The sequence below is a fragment of the Talpa europaea genome, assembly GCF_964194135.1.
Source record: "Talpa europaea genome assembly, chromosome: 5".
NCBI lineage: Eukaryota > Metazoa > Chordata > Mammalia > Eulipotyphla > Talpidae > Talpa > Talpa europaea.
In genome coordinates, this window is record NC_140071.1 from 141,590,617 (window position 1) to 141,610,049 (window position 19,433).

Here is a 19,433-nt window from a genome sequence, read left to right on the forward strand (position 1 = left end):
GCTTCCAGGAAACACAGGACAGTGACCCCTCGGGACCCACGCGGGGCACCTGCCCGGCCTGGGGTGTGGCCGGAGCGGAACTGCCCATCAGGGCCGCCGCCAGCCGTCATCTCCTGCCCGCGCGGAGCAGCCGAATAATAATCCATAAAGCGACGCTCGCGGCTTGTGTGGGTTACTGAATCCATCTCATGTTTAAAAAAAAAAGAACAAAACAAAAGCAAAGAAGCAAAAACAGCAAAGGCAAACAGTATTTTTAGGAAATTGAGGAAAAAGTGGTTTACAGAGATAAGAAGAAGACTTGGTCTTATTTGTAATCGAAGTAATTCAAATTTAGAGCCTTGTGTTACGTCACATCTGAATGGCACAGGTGAGTCCCCTGACATGGCACAGCAGCTTGCACCCGCTCGGGGGCTGCTCAGCGACACGCGGCACGGGTGAAGCGGTATCTTTGGGCTGGTGTCTCCACCCCAAGCCAGGGCCTCAGGACACACGGTCACCCCAACATGTGCAAAACCTCCTAAATTCACAAATACCAGCAGGAATTTTTTTCAAAGGAGGTCCCAGTTTTAAAGGATGTGTTGAATACCTACTGGATTGCCAACCATTCATAATGCCTTTATGTTCTAGAATTTTCTTATTTCTCCAGCACCTAGCCCCCCACTACCCCCCAACAACCTTGGAAGCAGCCACCTTACACCAGGGGACCCAGGACCCCAGAGGGTTTGTCCAGGGCTGGGGGCCCACAGTGATTGGGAACTGACACAGCGATGCCAAAGGGGCGCGAGCGGGTCTGGAAACAGCTTGTGCGCGGAGGACGCACTGTCAGGGGCCACCCTGGGGCCTGGAGGACAGACGCGGGTTCAGGGTGAGCCGGGGGCCAGGGCCGGCCAGAGGGAGCGATGCGGATGAGCAAGGGCAGTCGACCGCATGGGGCCGGGACACGCACCCCTGTCACAGGTTTCACTGGGCCGAAGCCGGCCCTGCCGCACCTGCTGTCGGCATCGGCGCCAGGGCCTCTGCCTGCGAGGCCACAGGACTGGACGCTCGGCCGCAGGACTCCGGGCCGTGGGGCTTCTCCCGGCCCTGCCCACGGGTGTGTGTTAACACTCAGGAAGAGAAGGAAAAAGGCGCGTGTCCCAAACACACCGGCCCCCAGAAGCCCTTTGTCCTATTTATTTCTCACACATCGAACACTGGCCGAGAGAGCCTGCCGTGTGCCAGCACGACCCGCCCTGGAGGCGCAGCCGTGGACGGGGCAGGAGGCGCCCTGGCTGCTCCGGGTGGCATCACAGAGGGGGCCTGGAGTGGGGAGTGGGGTCCGGAGACATACAGAAATGATCCCCTTCTTCACAGAGTTCAGGGTTTGCTGGAAGAGCCAGCCAGACCACCGTGCCCCAAAACCCAGGGTCAGGGCAAGAAGCGCCCCAAAGAGCCCGGGTCAGCTGAATGATAGTGAAGGGACAGCAGCTCTGACTGGGCAAGGTGCAGATGATGCAGGGCAGCAGGGTGGCTTTGGGATGCTGAGTAGAAGACCGCATTTCTGGCGGGGAAAACAGCATGTGCAGAGGCCCAGGGGCATGCAGGCCTCAGGGGATGGGATCCAGGATATCAAGCAGCCACGGGGGTTTAGGCAGAAAGAGAAAAGCGGAGCTCGATCAGCCATGGCCTAGCGGGCCAGGCTGAGGAGGCTGGTTTCTTCTGTGAACAAGGGGGTGCCCCCACAGGGCCTGAGGAGGAGAGGACAGGCGCTCCGGAGTACAGCCTAATCTGCAGCAGTGCTCAGCTCGGGGGCTGGGGAGGCGGTGGGAGCAGATGTGGAGAGTTTTAGCACCACAGAGCGAATCTGCCAGTGACCCAAGGATTCCAGAATTCTGCCCCACTCTGGAGCTCTCACTGACCTTTGTCCTGCACCAGCACCTCCAGCTCCTCCCGGACGCCATCGTACCAGCTCGTGATGTCCACATGTAGGGAGTAATCGCAGCAGGATTTGGTGTCAGCTGCTTCGTGCCATTTCTCAAAGGACGTCAGCAGGCTGGACCCAGGTTCAGGGACAACGTGGTCAACTGGGACAGAAAATATGTGTCATGTTCCAGGATGCTTAGGACCCAAGCGTTCCTTAGTAGCCGCTTCAGTGCCATCTTCATCATCATCACTGTCACCATAATCACCACCCCCACCATCATCACCACCACCACCCGCATCACAACCATCATCACCATCTTCACCATCATCACTGCCACCATCATCACCACCACCCGCATCACAACCATCATCACCATCTTCACCATCATCATCACCATCACCCCCAACATAACCATTATCACTCCCCCCACCATCATCACCACCACACCCAACATAACCATCATCACCATCTTCACCATCATCATCACCATCACTCCCAACATAACCATCATCACCATCTTCACCATCATCATCACCATCGCCCCCATCACAACCATTATCAACACCCTCACCATCATCACCACCACCCCCATCATAACCATCGTCACCATCTTCACCATCATCATCACCATCACTACCATCATCACCACCACCACCCCCATCATAACCATTATCACCATCTTCACCATCATCATCACCATTATCATCATTATCATCACCGTTATCATCACCATTATCCTTACCATCATCACCACCACCACCACCATCATCACCACCATCATCACCACCACCATTATCACACCACCCCTCATCACCACCACCATCATCACACCATCATCATCACCATTTTTACCACCATCATCAAAATCAACATCATCACCCTTCTTTTTCATCTGTTCCCACCTGCACTGTCAACGCTGCCACCATCATTACCACAACCATCAGAAGACAAGTCACCCAAATGTGGCAAGTCCACCAGTTGAAAGAGCATTTAAAATCAACTGCTCTTTACTGAAAACCACTCACTAAAATGGAATCTAAGCAAAAGCAGCTGCTAATAAAAGCCAATCAGGCTGCAAATCAGGCTGCAGAGGGAGCCCAGCAGCCCAGAGAGCACTGTGGAGGGTGGCATTACGGTCCCCAGCTCCCTCTTCCCTCACCCTGATCTCCGGAGGGAGATCCCGGGGCTTTGGACTTGGCCAGATGACCTGCTTTGGTCAAGAGAAGGGGTGAAGGTCAGCGTGAAGACATGAGGTGTGAGAGGAGCGGAAACTTGTCCCTGACCCTTCTCACACTTCTGCTGTCCACCAGGAAGGGGGCCAAGGCGGGCACTTGTTCGAGAATTGGGATCCTGATCCCAAGTGAATCTACACACAGCCTGAGCAATCACCCGGGCCTGCCCCTACTCCCACAGACCCGTGAATACGAAAAGCCAACGTCATTTGAAGTGTGGGGATGCTTTGCTACGCAGCGTTGCAGCAGCACACTGACCAACACGACCCCTCCTCTGCTGTGCAACCTCGGCCAAGTTACTTCACCTCTCTGAGCCTCTACTTACCCACCTGTCACAATAACGACTCTGTCAAGGGCTCCAAAAGCTTAATCTCCTGCACACCATGCTCGGGACTTCTGCTGTGTCTCCCTACACAGTCAGCATCGTCACCGATGGGGACACTGGGAGATGTGTCCTCAGGTGAGGCCGCCCTGGCTGACCCTCATGTGCCTGTGATGCATATGTCGCCACAAAGGTAGACGGCAGGACTACGACCCCCAAGTGCAGGGGCCGCCTGTGCACACCACCGCTGAATACGCAAGCTGTTGTTGGCCACACCCCCCCCCCCCAATCCCCACTGCCTGGTGACACTGCAGCCATGGTGATGGCACAGCCGTGCAGGCGGCCGCAGCCCCACGCCCCTCTGGGACACTCAGCCTTGAGGAAACAGCCTCCGAGCTGTTCTCGGAACCAAACCCACCGCTACGCACCGCGCGCCCACCGTCCGCTCCACTCTGCCCTTAATTCTCTTCTCTGAATCAGTTCAAGGTTTCCAAATATCTAAAGGCTGACTTCAATCGTGCCCTAAGCGGCAACAGCCAAGATGTGCTTGTTTCCTCATTTCAGTGCACACGGAGGTGATTTCTGTTGTTAGCGTCTACTTTGCCTTAGAGTCGCTCTGGGCTCAGCAGGGGCACGTTACTGCCTCCTCAGCATTGCCTTAGGGGTGGGGCAGTGAGCGGGACGTTCGGTGCCACACCCGGGGTGGGTGCCCGGCCCCAAGGCAGGGGTGCCACTCACTGATCATGGTGGTCCCGCCTGCCAGGGCCGCCCTGGTGCCCTGGAAGAAGTCGTCGGCCGCGGTCATGCCCTGGGAGGGCTTCTGCAGGTATGTGTTGACATCGATGCCTCCGGGGATAACCATCCGCCCGTTGGCCTCGATGGTCTTCACTCCGCCGGGAACGATGAGGTTCTCCCCTATTTGTCTGGAGACAAGTGACAGAGAGGCCTTTGGTTCTTAAAAGTCAAATAAAACAACAGTCACCCAGGCAAGGTCATTTCCTCGGCTAAGTGTCCGCACCGGTGCAGGTGTAGTGCGCCCAGAGGCCCGGGCAGGGCCCCAGGGGCCCGCGGCCGAAGGGGGAGGGAAGCACCAGGCAGGTGCCACGATCTAGCCCCACGCGGGCGGGCACAGGAGGGCCAGCATCGCCACCTGGCGGTCCGGGGAGGTTTGTGGGGTGCGGGTGGGGGGCGGGTGCAAGGTGGGCCTACAGAGGGGCACCCAGGACTCCATCAGTGGCCCGGCATCCCCACAGCCTGGCCCCCAGAGCGCCTCGTACACACTTGGCAACCGCCTCAGGGACTCAAAGGAGAGTGGCCGCAGCGAGACACAGCGGCAGTCCCCAGCTCAGCCGGCTTCGAGGGCCCACCCTGCCACAGCTGAAGTCTGCCCCCAATCCACATGCAGAAGCCCCCTGGCGTCTCGGAACGTAACTGCCGGAGATGGGGTGATTAGCTAGAACAATCAGGTGGGCATCCTGATGAGAAGAGGACAGTAGCTCCCACGGGGACACACGCCCGCTCAGAGAGTGTCCGAGGGGCCAGCAAGGGCACGCTGGGCGCAGAGGGCTCAGGGGAAACCCACCCACCAACACCGAGACTTGGACTTCCAGCCTCCAGAGCCACAGTGGAGCCCCAGGGACCCTGGAGAATTGGCAGAGACGGGCCCCGGGTTCTCATTTTGGCCAATCACGCAGCCTGGTCTGGGGAACTTGGCCTCTCAAATCCACCAGACAAAGCTGCTGACAGCGTCACACCAGCCACGGGGCCAGCATGCCGGGGGCGGCCGAGGCTGAGTGAGTGAGCTGACCCTCTCTCTGCCCCTAGCCCGCTGGGTGTCCGCCAGCTTCCTCCGGAAGGTGGGAAGATTCCAGAGTGGGGAAGGGGCGCGAAGCACCCCAAGCCCGGCCCGCTGTGGGGCTGTCTCACCGGTCAGAGCAGAGCCAGGATGGGGGCCAGGCTCAGCTGGACCAGCAAGGACACGAGAGCCGTCAAGGCCAGGGCCTGGTGGAGGCCACGGGGCCTGACCAGCAGCAGTTTATTCAGACAATCCCTTTGTCCTGAACTCGGGACTAGGCCGCTGTCACAATTCTTCCAAGTCCCATAAACGGCAGCACGGGGAGCTTGGCTGACACTGCCCCAGAGTCCCCGGCTCTGCTGGCTCCGGGGCCAGGCAAGCAGGTGGGGGTGCAGAGGGGAGGGGGTTCTACCTGCAGCTCTCCCATCGAGCTGGGGCCACCCCAAAACCAGAAACAAGCCCAGGAGAAGTACAGGGCCAGGAAGGCAGGGAGCCCTTGGAGACACTACTGGCCCCTGCACCCCCTGTCCCCCCCCAAGACCACATGGCGGGGGCTGGGGCTTCAGGTGGTTGGTCCCATCCCTCCGAGTCCACTGCATGCACAGAACCCCGCCTTGCCCAGCCCACCCTTTCCACCCCCAAACATCTTGGTAGGTGTCGGGAGGTGAAGGAAACATTCAGCAGGAGGCTCCCAGCAAGCAGGATGATCAGTCAATCCTCACAACGAGCCTTCAGAGGAGACAAGAGATGTTTAAAATGGCTCAAGATGGCTCAGGGTGGACATGACGGGATGGACATGACAGGATGGACACGGTGGGATGGACGTGGGTGGGATGGACATGGGATGGACATGGCGGGACGGACACAGGATGGACACGGGCAGGATGGACACGGGCAGGATGGACATGGCAGCATGGACATGGGCGGGATGGACGGCCGCGAGCCCGGCCCCATGTGATGCGGCGGCTGTGATCAGTGGCTGTGGGGGCTCCAGAAGAACCTTCGCGTGGGACCTACTCTGAGGGGCTGAGGGTCTCACAAGCCCCCTCTGTCTCCTGGCACAGCCCAAGCAGGAGGAGGGAATGTCACCTTCTGCCGAACAGGACACTGGGTCTGAGAGCTGCGCGGGGCCCTGCCCAAGACACCCAGGGGCCGGGGCAGGTACAAGCACAGTCGCCTGAAGTCACACCGGGGTCTGCCCACCAGGCCCAGGGACCTCCCTGCCTCCCTTCCGGAGGAGCAGCGAGACCTCGCCAGCCAGGCGGGGGGACTGCGCGGCCCCGTTTCAGCCTGGGACGGAGATGCTGGCTGCGGAGCCGCCTGAAGCGGGGCTGAGCGGGGCAAGCCGGGAGAAGGTGCAGGGAAGCTTTTCTTGAAGAGCCAATTCCTTTGGGAGACGAACACCACTCCCTCGCCACTGGCCCTTCTCGCTAACTCCAGAATCCCCGGGCAGACAAAGGAGTTGTGGCTCCAGGCAGAGGCGCCAGGTCCAATCCTGGGTCTTGCCCAGCCCCTGTGCGCGGTGCGGCCTGCTCTGTGGCCCCGTGGCCCCAGAGCAGCGGAACAGGGACCCACGTGTGTGTCTGCCACCAGCGTGTGCATCACACCCGTGTGGCTGCTCTGTGCAGGGAATCTGCGGCGCGGCCGGAGGCCGTACAGGAAATGGAACTTACACGAGTCTCCCCAGACATGGTCCAATAGCAGCAGGGACCCCGAACTTGGGGCGCCTGGCGCCAGCTGCAGTTTGGGAGACGAAGCAACAGACCCAGCGCAAAGACAGTGGCTTCTCGCTTAAGTCACCGTCACCCCCAACTGTCCAGGTCCCGGCGAGAGGCTGCCTGCTCGGCCCACGCTCCAGCTCCGGCACCACCGGGGAGCAGAGTTCACTCTACATCAACTCCGCGCTCCCCAGTCAGGATCCCCAGGTTGCTTTCTTCAAAATTTGGCCTCAATATTTTCCCAGCTGGGGAGTAGGGCGCCAGGCGCAGGAAGAGGGGTGCTCAAGAAACAAGGGTCCTCTCCCCGCCCTTCTACACCCACAGTTGGAGCCTCCCCACATCTCTCTAGCCCCATATTCACAGTGGCCCGGCTACCCCACAGCCAGGCCACAGCTCATGCATCTGCGCCCAGCACCGGCCTCGCCTCCCCCGGGGCCCCTGGACACCGGCGCCTGGAGAGGTCTGTCGGTTCAACCCACTTTATAAGTCCATCCTCCAGGTAGACATCGGCGTAGAAGGACTGGTCATCGTTGATGATGCGCCCACCTTTGATGAGGAGGCGGTCACTCTGAAAGCCAAGCAAAGACTTCGTGTCACTGGGGAAAGCCGGGAAATTGGTTTTTTCTTTTTAACTTTCAACAGAAAATCATTCAAACATTTTCAAAAGGAAGCAAATGGCATTTTTAAAAAGCCCCCTGATATCCGTCACGCAGATTCAAAAGCTTTACTATATCACCACTCTTGTATCACCCGTTCCCCCCGAACCCCAAACACTTTTGCTTTTCCTGCCATTTTAAAACTCTAATCTGGACAATCGCTTCCCTGCCATACGTCAGTATGTATCTAGCTGCAAGTTCTTCAAAGAGACATCAGCTCCATTCATTATCCCAACAAGCCCAGTTCCGCCAAGTCCTTCGTATCAGTTAATTATCAGCTTGTCGGGGCCTCCCTGGCGGCGCAGGAGGTTAAGACACAATCTATGAAGCTGTCCGCAGCTACTGCAGCACGAGTTCGATCCCCGGCCAGGGAGGTGACCCACACGGGGCAGCAGACCTCTCCTGTCTCGCCCGCTGCTCCCCTCAGCAGTGTACTTCAGTGGATCCGCCTGCTCTGTTCCCCACTCTGTCTCTGGTGGATCCACTCAGCCCCCACACCTCTGGCCTGCACCCCGGTTCTTGTCTGCATACATAAATAAATTTTAAAAAAATGAATAATCAGCTCGTCTGTCTCTGACGTTCTCCGCCGCCTTCCGTGGTGGACGTGTTTGAATCAGCAGCACAGCCCGCGTGCGTCTGCTCAGAGCGCTGCAGTCTGCCCCAGTTCCTTCTCCCCCATTTTTAACGTCATTCATTTGCTGAAGGAACTGGGTCACTTGCAGAGCAGCGATTCTTCAGGCGTTGCTGGCTGCAATGACACTCCATTGAGAGGCATTTAAAGAGACAGTGAAAAGACTAAAAAACACGCTACTCCCCATCTGACACGCTGGCGTTTTTCTCCATCCTTGCCACTCTTCTCCGGGGCTGTGATCGGAACCCGCTCACTCATCAGCGCGCCCTCGGACACTGGCTGGCAGCCTCACGAGCGAAAAAAGGGCTCCCGGCACCAGCCCTGGCAGGACTGCCCGGGAGGCGGGCTGCGCACAGCGGAGGGTCCTCCCTCCGGAGGGCCGAGGGAGAGGATGACCTGCCCCTTCCGGGGTCTTCTGGCTGTGCTGCTGGGGTGACCGCGTCCATGAGCAGAGGAGACACGGGATATGGAGCTGGCCCTCCCTGGCTGGCCACGCGCCCCGGCCCGTTCTGTCCTCTGAACCTGGACCAGGCCCAGGCTTGGCCCCGGGGAGCAGCGGGAAGATGCAGGGACAGAGCTGCAACGTGCTCAGGGGGCCACGGAGCGAGGGCCAGGAACCGGGCATCCTGGGGCCCAAGAGGAGCAGGGGCTGCCTGCAAAGGGGCTGCCAGGGTGGCGGGGGCGCAGGCAGGCGGGAAACGAGAAATCGGGGAGAAGGCAGGGGAGCCACGGCACAAGGGACGGGAGACAAGCCCTCAGCCCGAAGGACTCAGGGAGGGCTTAGAACCAAAAGGGACACCGCCCTCCTTTCACCAGCGCCGGCACAGCTGCACAGCGTCGACGGTCACTGAAGCCGCCCTCCTCCCGACGCCCAGTGCACGGCTGCCGCTCCCCCGCCGCCGCTCCCGGCCCGCACTCGCACCACGCCTAGGGCTGCGAGGAGCGTCTCGGCGCCGAGTTTTCCCTTATTCTGGATTATTTGTCGAGTGAGACAAGCAGGCTTCTCAAAAGCCTAACTGGATCAAACAGCATAAGCCTTGTTTTTGATCCCTGATACATACGACGAACTGCTCCCCGCAGCTGCCAGGCGTGCTCACGGCGCACGCTGGTCCTCACTGCTGCGCGCCACTCTGTGCTCCGAGGAGGCTGCCCCTGCTGCCCCGTGCACGGCGACGAACCGTTTCCTTTCCCGGCTGTGGATGAAGCAGCTTCTGTCCTAGCCACCAGACAAGAAGGGTTCGGGCAACCACTCTGGGGCAGGGTCTTGCCGGGATCGGTGCCCCTGAAAGCAGCACCTGAGACAAGGACGTGGGGCGGATACTGCACGTGCTAGGGGACCCCGGGAACTGGGGTGAGGAGGGGGGTCAGGGAGTGGCCATGGAAATCCAAAGGCCATGAGCGGCCAGGCTCTAGCTGGCCAGGACCCTCTAAGGACCTGTAGGGAACGCACCTCCGGTGGTCTCAATCCCCCCACGTCGCCCTGGAGGGGGAGGCAGAGGAGGCTGTGTGAGCCCCCGGGGACGGGTCTGATGCAGCCGAGGACTTGGGAGCTGAGCAGAACCGCGAGCAGCCGGCTGCACAGAGCCCTCGTCGGTTCTTCCGTGAAAGCGAAAGCCAAGGCCAGCGAGCCCTGCGCTCCTGGAATCCCAGAGCTCACACGCGCTCGCGTCTGGTCAGTGTTCAATGTCGCTTCCTCGGGCCGCCCTGTCTGCAACACCACAGCCTGCTCCACCACAGCCCCGCACCAGCCCCTCGCAGGGCCCTCGTCACCGCCCTCCTGCCACATTACGGATTTCCTATTTGTCTAAAGGGCTCGCCCACTGGACTCAAGCCCAGGGGCCCCCACCAGGTGTGTGGGCACGACTCCCTGGGACCAAGCACACGCATGCTGAAGTGGGCACCACTGGGAGGCGGCCCCGCAGCTGTCCTGACGAGATGGCCAGCTCGTGGGGGCCGAGGTGTCCTGTTTCCTTCAAGTCTGCCTCTCCAGTGCCATGGGCACAGCCTTGGCCCGCTGGGTGGGTGTATGGACGGGTGGGTGGATGGGATAGGAGGGTGCTTGGGTCAGTGCCCGGGGTGGGGGGTGCAGGGGGGTGGATGGATGGATTCCTGAACTGGTTCTTAAAGGATGAATGGGTGAGGATGAAGAAAAAGCATCTCAGCCGTGAGCCCAGGAGCGCTGAGCCCAGCGAGAGCGGTGAGACAGCGTGTCCTGTGCCCCAGCAGGAGGGTTTCTGGTGCGAGGGGCTTCCCCTCTGGTCACTCCCAGGCACCCCAGCCTGTCCCTCGGAGAGAAGCCGGCACGATTTGAGTGTCTCCACGAGGGACCGCTGAGCCCGGGGGATGCTCCGGGACCAGGAGGCCAGGGTTTTACTACAGAGCAGGGGAGACGCCCCCCTGTTCCCGACACCAGAGAGCAGGGATGAGTCATGAGCAGCTGGTGCTCTGTCTGGGAGCACCCACCCCGCCGCCGCAGGTGGCCCCTGCCTGTCACACTCAATAGGGTTTCTCAAATCAGCCTGAAAGGTGGTGGTTAACGCACTGGTGCCAGAGCAGCGCCCCCCACTCTGCTCTTCCTGGAACCCCAGGGGGCATGTGTGTTCAAGCCCCTCCCCGATGACGACAAGACACGGGGTGCAGCTACCACGGGACCACGGGGCCCCAGCTACCACAGGGCCCCTGGGTCCTCGGGGCCAGGACGTGAATCAGAAATAAAGTCCATGATAAGGCAGAGCTGACAGGACGTCCTCGTTCTCTGTCTTAAATTACTAATGCTTTTGCATTTTAGTTGGCGTTTTCAAAGCCACGTTCTTTGCAACCCTAGCTCGGAGGGGCTTCAGTGGATGTTGTCCCCAAGAAGGATCCCCAGGGATACCGAGTTCAGAAAATTCTGGGTTAAACAGAAGCAAGACATTTCCAGGCCGGGGTTCTCAGACGCCTGGCTCTGCCGACGCACAGTCTCAGCGTTGAATTCACGCCTCTTCCAAATTTAGGTCCTTTCTTTTTGTGGAAACACCTGATGAAGAGGCTTCTCCCAGGAGACACCTCAGGAGATGTGGTTTAGGGGCGTGATGGCCCGTGCCTGCTTGCCGAACGGTTCGCGCTCTGGGGGGTCTGCTCCGGCCTGGCTGGAAGGGACTCAGAGCCAGGCGACCTCTCCTGCCCCACCGCGAACGAGGCCATCGCTTAGGCCCCGGGTTTCCTAGTGTCCTGTCCATCAACGCTGGGTCCGCCACAGTTTTAAACACTGTCATACTCGAGTCCACGCCTCTCCACAATCAGAAGCAATTTACAAAGAAGCAAGGTCTACGGCCGAGGCCCGGCAGCCAGGGCTCCCGGCTCACTCACGCAGGGGGTGTGGGTGTGAAAGCTCACGCCAGAGAGGGCGTCGCACACACATTTTAAAAAAATGTAACAAAGTCACCCATTTAAAATAAAAATATACCCACCCCCTGTCTATGTCTCTCTCCGGATTGGTGTGAGGCGAGAACAAGCTCTGTGCGAAAATTGCTCAATACTTTGCAGAAAATAAAACATGGGGTGAAAATCTCAACGATAAGCTGACAGCGAGGGTGGACGCCGGGGACTGTGGCTCATCCCGCACCGGCGGCCTCACCCAGGGGGACGCGGCGGGCTCAGCGCAGGTGCCCAGATCAGAACGGAGTGCCCAGAGTCAGACAGACGGGGCCCTGGCCCCCTTACACCGGTGCACAGGGCTCCCCTGGGGCCGCGCCCCCACCTGCCCGGGGTCAATGGCAGCCTCGCAGGGCTGCGGGGTGGACCCACGGGCGTGCCGGCCGCAGCTCAGCACAGGCCGCGGGGGAAACACCCAGCAGACCTACGCCCGGCTTATCCTCCGTCACTCTGCAGGAACTGCACCTGCTTTTTTTTACCTAAGGAGAGAGTTCTTGCCTTGAAGGAGTCCCCCTGCCGGGTTTCACACCCTGGTGTGGCAAGGCTGGGGCAGAGGGGGATGGGGGGGGCTCCTCCCCAGTCCTCCCCAGGGAAGATGCTTGTTCTGGGAGAGGAGGGATTAGCTGCGCAGGAGACAGCTGGCAGAGCAGGAGCAGCTGGGGAAGGCACAGGCGGGGAGGGGCCCGGGAGGATCTGTGAGTGGCTTCCAGGGGCTGAAGCCCAAGCTGCGGGCGGGGAAGCTGGGGAGCCACGAGGGGCCGGAGCACAGGGGACCCTACTTCCACAAGCAGACGTGGGCACCAGGCAGTACGCCAGGGTTTTCAGCAGGGAGGGCACCCCGTGCAAAGGCTCAGACTTGGCAGAAATGGGAGGAAAGTGACCGTCTTGGGAGTCGCAAAGCTGGGATTTCCCAACAAGCACCAGCAAATGTGAGAAAAGCTTCAAGGGCCTTGAAATGGCGGCTGAACTTCGACCCAGAAATGTGCTGGGAACAAATTCCCAGCAAAACATCCCAAGAGGGTCAAAGAGTCACACACAAACACGGGAGCCGCAGCCACATACAACCGTACGGCCGCGCCGCCTCGGGGGCATCAGCGGCCAGTCGCACATTCCCAGGCGCTCTTAAGGACAAACAAAAGCAAAAACATGTTAGATGAGAAGGCGAAATCCCAAGCTCTAGCTGGCAGTAACTCATGGGGGAGCAGATCTTTCTGGTAGTACCTGACTGCCAGCTGAGACTCCGGGGTGCCCCCCCCCGCCTCTGCTGCTCTGACACATTCTTCCTGTAACACTCACACCTCACGGCTGTGGCCACGCGACCCCCCGAGCCCCCTCACTGCCACAGGAGCCCCGTGTGACTGTCACTGCCTCCCGAGGCACCAGCCAGGGGCCGTCCATACCGTCCATACATTTAGCAAGAAAGGAGGGTGACGGATTACAGGCAAGAATGTCCGAAAAGAGAGAGGGCATGAGAAGGAGAGAAAAAGGCGAGAAAAAAGTGATAAAACTGTGAAAGAATGTGGGCAGAAGGAACCGCAGGCAGGAAGCAGAGGAGCCAGGGGAGTGAAGCGTGGACTGACAGCAGAGATTTCTCTTTTCTGCTTTTAGGGTGCCCTGGAAGCCTGGCCGAGCAGGAGACAGCTGGGAGCAGAGGCTGGCTTAGCACAGGGAGATCACAGCGGACGAGGCTGGAGGGAGAGCCCTCCTGGACCCGGGCGCCAGGCGGCCATCGAGTCCCTACCACGAAGCCCTGCGAGTCACAGAAGCAGCAGGCGGGGTGTCTCCTCCAGGCCCGCCCCCATCTCCCCCAGGCCCGGGGAGGGGCGCGGCTTTGATCTCTTCACAACTGGAAGGGAGCGCTGCTTACAACAATCAGCCTGTGAAGCTTCAGGCATTTTTTACCCACACGACAGACAGCGAAGTAAGCAACAACTCAGCCTCGGCTAGGAGGAGGGGCCCGAAGCACGGCTGGTGTTCGGCCTGACCGTCTACCTCTGGGTAAGGCGCTCCGTCCACTTGTGTTCTGTTCCCCTTCTGCCTGGTGCAAATACAATTTGTCACCTTCACCAGCGTCAGAGGAATAGAAAATCCACTAAGGTCTCAGGGTCCTCAGGAGAAAAGAGAAGGGCTGTTCTCACCAAACCAACACTTACCCCAAATCACTAGCTTATAACCTTGGCCATCTGGAAAACAGCAGAGACCAAAGCTGCTGTTAAAGAGACAGGGAGACTGGGCCTCCCTGGTGGCGCAAGGGGTTAAGCACCGCACTATGAGGCTGTCCACAGCCTCTGCAGCGTGAGTTCGAGGCCCCGCTGGCCAGGGAGCAACCCGCATGGCAAGCAGACCTCTCCTGCCTCGCCCGCTGCTCCCCTCACCAGTGTACTTCGGTCAGTCTGCCTGTTCTGCTCCCCACTCGGTCTCTGGTGGATCCTCTCACCCCCACACCTCTGGCCTGCACCCCAGCTCTTTCGGCAGGATGAACAGTAGCAGAGACGCGGGTCCCCTGAGCTCATGGGGGTCCCCTGAGCTCCCGGCTAGGGCAGGGCGAGGACCTGGCGGGCGGGTGGCGCTGTCCGCGGTCCTGAAGCGCCGGTCTTGGGGCGCGGTCTCCGCAGACCTCGACGGGGCGGACCCCGGCGGGGGTAGGGGGGGAGGGGCACCCAGCGCGGCTTCCTCAGTTTCCTCCTCATCTCAGCAGCACATTGTGACCGTCACATTCCCACCGAGCAGAAACACTCGTGGCCTATGCTGAACAGTAATGTAAGTTTGGCTTCAAGTACTTTTAACTTAGCGCCTCCCTTTCCACGAGTAATTCTCCCACCTGGGAAGCTGGCGAGGGCACGTGACCCCATGCCCTCCCTCTACAAGGCCTCACCAGCGCAGAGGCTGGGGTCTTGGGTTGATCAATGGGTGGGGTCAGTGAAGGCCCTGGAGGCCTGGTCTTCTCTCTGAGAAGGCAGCTCCGCCCGGGGACTGTTGGGCCAGAGTCTGATGAAGCAGGTTCTTCGGTGGAGGGGCTCAGAGTGGACAGTGTCCTGCCACTCCTGTAATGGTGAGGTGGCCCCTTCTCGTCAAGGGCTAGCATGGAAATGGGTGTCTAAACGCACCCCATTTTGGTGGAAATGTGTTTGTCATGTATTGAGTGTCGGTGGGGCTGCCTTCTCTGAAGACCAAGAAACCCCACAGGCCACTGCTGTTGAGGTTCACGTTCACAACTCAAAACTTCATTAGCACAGGGAGGCACAGCCACTTGCGGCATGGCAGCAGAACCCGGGTGAGCCTCACACCCCCTGGCATTGTCTGCTGAGAAATCCAATCCAGGTGCTTTTGTTTGGGTTTTCATTTACTAGATCTCAATGATGTGCCAGAAATTTCTGTTATTAACAACATTCCAATTAATCTTGACATAGAGACTCTGCGTTACAGCATGCTGTGTTATCTATACACAATTCTTCCTGCATCCCACCCTTGCGTGCTCCAAAGTGGGTGCAGGGCTCTTCCTGATCCACAGGCGGGTCCCCTCAGTGACTCCCATTGACCAAAAGAGTCATAGTGCATATGGATGCACCAATCTGAGCACAAGCTTTAGGAGGCAGGTGGGTTTCAGCTCAACAATTTGCAAATTTACTCCCCACCATGGAAACCTCAATCCCCAGGAACAGCAGCAGCCCTCCCAGCCTGCACCCCAGAGTGAGACGCGCTGAGGGGCACATTGACCCAAACAGTCATCGTGGAGGCAAGTCTAGCCGTGCGCCCTAAGCCACATCACCCACAGCCCTGCAAGTGATGCAGACGCACTTGTCGTCGTAAGCCACAGAGACAGGCTGCTCCCGGCGCAGCATTCCGGCATGGAAGCAACCGAAACCCCGTCAGGTCCTGTGCCAGGAGCCAGTCACAGCACCTGTGGTGAGTTCTTCCAGCTCCAATCCTTCATGGCTGCAGGGCTCACCTCCTCCCTTCAGCAGCCAGAGCCCCTCCTGGCACCCCAACCCTCTCCCTTCCTGCCTCTGTGCAGCAGCAAGTGCTAACACAGAGCAGCTGCACACTTGGATTCATTTAAAGAAAACCACCCCCTTTTCCTTTGATTTTGCCTCAGGGACAAGACTGCCAGCCAGCGGCCCTCTGCCACACTTTCCAAAAACAGGTTCCACCTGGTACCTACAAAGGGACCCTGGAGGTTATCCCAGGGCCCCCCTCACTGTGCCGAGTTACTGTATCTGACCCTCAGTCCTCTCTTCTCTAAAACAGGGTTAAGGGCCTCCCCTGGTGGTGCAGCGGTTGAGCACTGGGCTGCGAAGCTGCCCACAGCCCCTGCAGCGCCGGTTCGATCCCCGGCCACCGGGCGAGGGTCCCACATGGCGCGCAGACCTCTCCTGCCGTGCCCGCTGCTCCCCTCAGCAGTGTATTTCGTCAGTCTGCCTGTTCTGCTCCCCGCTCTGGCTCTGGTGAATTCTCTCACCCTCCCGCGCTTCTGACTGTACCCCGGGCTTGTATAAATAAATAAATAAATCTTAAAAAAAATAATAAAACAGGTTTTAGCAACCCCAGACCATATGCATCCACTCGGCTGTTTATCAAGACAATGCCAAGCACTGCAATGACCCTCTTACAGGCTTCTTGGGACTGTGGCCAATAGGGGTTAAGCAGATTAGAGGGCTCTGGGAGCTGCAGAGGGCTCGCTAAGCAAGACCTTAAATGCAGAGACCCAGGTTTACCTGGACAATGCCTGCTGTGAGCCTCTCCCACTTATTTCACTTAATGCTCATTTAACAAGGAGGTGGTGCCTGAGTCCTAGCCAGGCCCCACACGTACTGTCCTTGCACCTTAGGCCAGCTCAGTCCTGGGCTTTGGCTTCAGGCCTGTAGTGCTGAGGGCTTTTTTGAAACATAGATTATGTGACATCATGAATTAACACACAGAGAGCACGCTGAACAATGGCTCATTTTTCTTAATCCTTGCATGTGGTTTCTCATTCAAATGCACAGCTCTGTCTCCAACTTCTCCAAACCTCCCTCGCCCAAGCCCAGCTCTTCCCTGGATCTTGTATCTGCTCCAGAAATGTTGTCACCCACCTGCTGATTTCTACCTCCCGGTGCACCTGGCCTGGGTCAGCCCTCGCCACCTGTCTCTGGACGCCTGTCCCCTCATCCACATGATCTTGCTGAAACATAGATGCAGCCAGACCGTGCCTTGCCCTAAAGCTGCCATCAGCTTGTCCTCACTCGTGGGGTCGCCCACACCTCCCACCTGCTGGCCTGACTCCTGCCTCCTCACGCTCCCCACCTGGGGCCGTGGAATCCATCTAATCACACCACGCGCTGCCTCCCAAAGGGTGACTCACACCGATGGTGCCCCTTTGTGGGGTTCCCTGTTGCTCCTGTGCTGCCCACTGATTCCCCACTCCTGGCCAGGGGCAGTGTTCTGGCCTTAGGAACACACAGTCACCCCTCAGAGCCCCCACAAGGGGTCTGCTCCCCTCTATAACATTGTTTCTTTACGTCTGCGAGAGTCGCATTTCTTACCATTTTTTCTGTAATTAAGTAATGTTGAACCACAACACCATATATGACTTAGGGGTACGGGCTCACACCTCTTCAGATGCGTGTGACCACCCCACACCACCACCAGAGCACCCACAACCCTCCCCCATGGTGCGCGGGGCCCTTCCCCTCGTGCTCCCCCTCCTCCGCTCTGCAGTCAGTTTTCTAGGGTTTGTTTTGGTTTAGCTTTGTCTGTCCCCCTTTTTTCCCTTTATATTCCACGTGAGTGAAATTATCCAGCATTTGCCTTTCTCCTTGCGATTTACGCGACGGCGCATCATCCCTTCCAGTTTCACCCACGTTGTCGCAAATGACAAGATTTCCCCTCTGCTCACTCCCGCTGGGCAGGAGCCCCCTGCACGCAGACACGGCTTCATCCGCTCACCTTCACCCGGCACTGAGGTTGTTTCCAAAACGAGGCTGCTGTGAACAGCACTGCACGAACACAGGCGTGCACACATCCCTTCAAACTAGTGTCTCTGAATATCGGGTTCAAACCAGAAGTGGGACTGCTGGATCGTGGGGTAGCACTAGGCACAGCCTCATGAGGCTTCAGCTTCGGGCTCATTTTCATGTCATTTCCCCCTGAGACTGGGGAGCTCCTTCACACCAGAGGCCACCCCTGACTTCCCAGCTTCTTAGCTGAGGCACCCGTGCAAGGTACTTAACTGCTGTGTGCCTCAGTTTCCTCACCTGTAAATGGAACCAATCAACGTATGGCCCCCATTGGAAGACAACACACTGGCCTGTGGACCCCATAGTGTATGGCAAATGTTCTGTGCCACGCGTCTGAGGAAGTAGCAGGAAGAAGTTTCCATTGTTCTCATCAGCTTCTCAAAAGAGTCTATGACCCTAAGAGTTATTAAACCAGCTTAAAAGGTGTGCAATAACTGAAGCTTTGTTTTGGACCCACTTTGTTCTGCTTGCTCAGGAGTAAAGAAAAGCAAAAAGAAAACAGAGGAAGAGGAAAGGAAAGGAAAGGAAGCAGAGAGAAAAAGAAAGAAAAATCCAAACACTGTCCCTGGAAGCTGTGCCAGCTGAAGAACAAAGAACAGAGGGGACTTAGAAGAGACAGTAACTAAGAATGTCCTTCCAGAGGAAGGAAGACGTGAAAATTCTGAGCAAAAGCAAGGCGGGAGGCAGCTTCTCACCACTCACGTAGCCAAGCGTGTTTCAACAACGCAGCTGCCCAGAGTCGAGGCGACCGCTGCGTAGAGTCGTGACCTCCCTGTCACCGGAGGTTTGCGAGGAGAGTGTACTGGGAACTCCCAAGTGGACACTCTTTCCCATTCTGCTTACACGCACAGAGAAAGTTTTACACAATTTAAAAGGTTCCTTCCAGCTTTGAGGTTGTATAAATTAAATAAATGCTGAGATTTTATTCAGTCTTAAGCCTACTGGCCTATGGATAGGATGTGAAAACAAGTGCGTGAGTGTAATTTGGGGACAGGCACAAAATCTCAAACAGCAGCTAGCTGTCTGTTCTACACAGTTCGGTATCGGATCCATGAAACTGACCCCAAGTTCTAACACTAAGTTATTATTCAATCAAGATCCTGGGGAGATGTGTGCTGGGATGATCCGCTCTGCATATGGAAAATGCTGATTGTAAAACTTTGCTTCCCGGCGTGAAGTGCTGTGAAGCCCATTAATGAATCGGAGCTGACCTGTCTCCATTGTCAAAGCGCCACTTTGTAGACCTTTTTTTTTCTGGATTCCAAAATCTCTTCATGCCAAAATCTCTTCACTTCTGGATGGTAACTACCTCATCATCAAAGACACAGTCAGCAATCTGACCTTCATTCCTCCACTCACCCCAGAGCGCCTGCTGAGTCCTCAGCGTGCAAGAGAGGTGCTAAGGAGAACCAGACCTTTCTCCCTCCTCCAGATGTCCACGCTCAAGTGGACAAAGTCACCGAGGAGAGAGTGCTCTCCATCCCAGCCCCAGGAGGGAGGAGCTTCCATGGAGAAGGGGCACAGTTTATACAAAAAGCAAAGGGCCAGAGAGAGAGCCTGGTCAGGGAGAATGTTCCAGGTCCCTGTTTTCACCTGGCTGCTCTTGTTTCCTACAGCAGCCTTTCTACAAAGCATCATAAATCCCACTACAATTCCTAAACTACCAACTCCAACTCAGAGTTGTCTTTTTGGCCACTGTATCTGTCCAGGCAATAGATTTCAGCCTTTCTGTGTGCACGAAATATGTACAAATAGCATAAAAATGT

At 57.9% G+C, this 19,433-nt stretch overlaps 1 protein-coding gene across 2 annotated transcripts in view; it reads right to left on the reverse strand.

Annotated features, from left to right (window-relative positions):
- The window catches only part of CRMP1 (collapsin response mediator protein 1), a gene marked incomplete at both ends in the record, with an annotated part of 40,520 nt that overhangs the window by 11,257 nt on the left and 9,830 nt on the right, over window positions 1-19,433 (reverse strand). For both annotated transcript variants that reach the window (XM_084233849.1, XM_084233850.1), the window contains 3 exons: window positions 1,899-2,063; window positions 4,196-4,380; window positions 7,450-7,538. In XM_084233849.1, coding sequence (XP_084089975.1) covers window positions 1,899-2,063; window positions 4,196-4,380; window positions 7,450-7,538 — 439 coding nt within the window. The remainder of the gene's footprint in view (window positions 1-1,898; window positions 2,064-4,195; window positions 4,381-7,449; window positions 7,539-19,433) is intronic.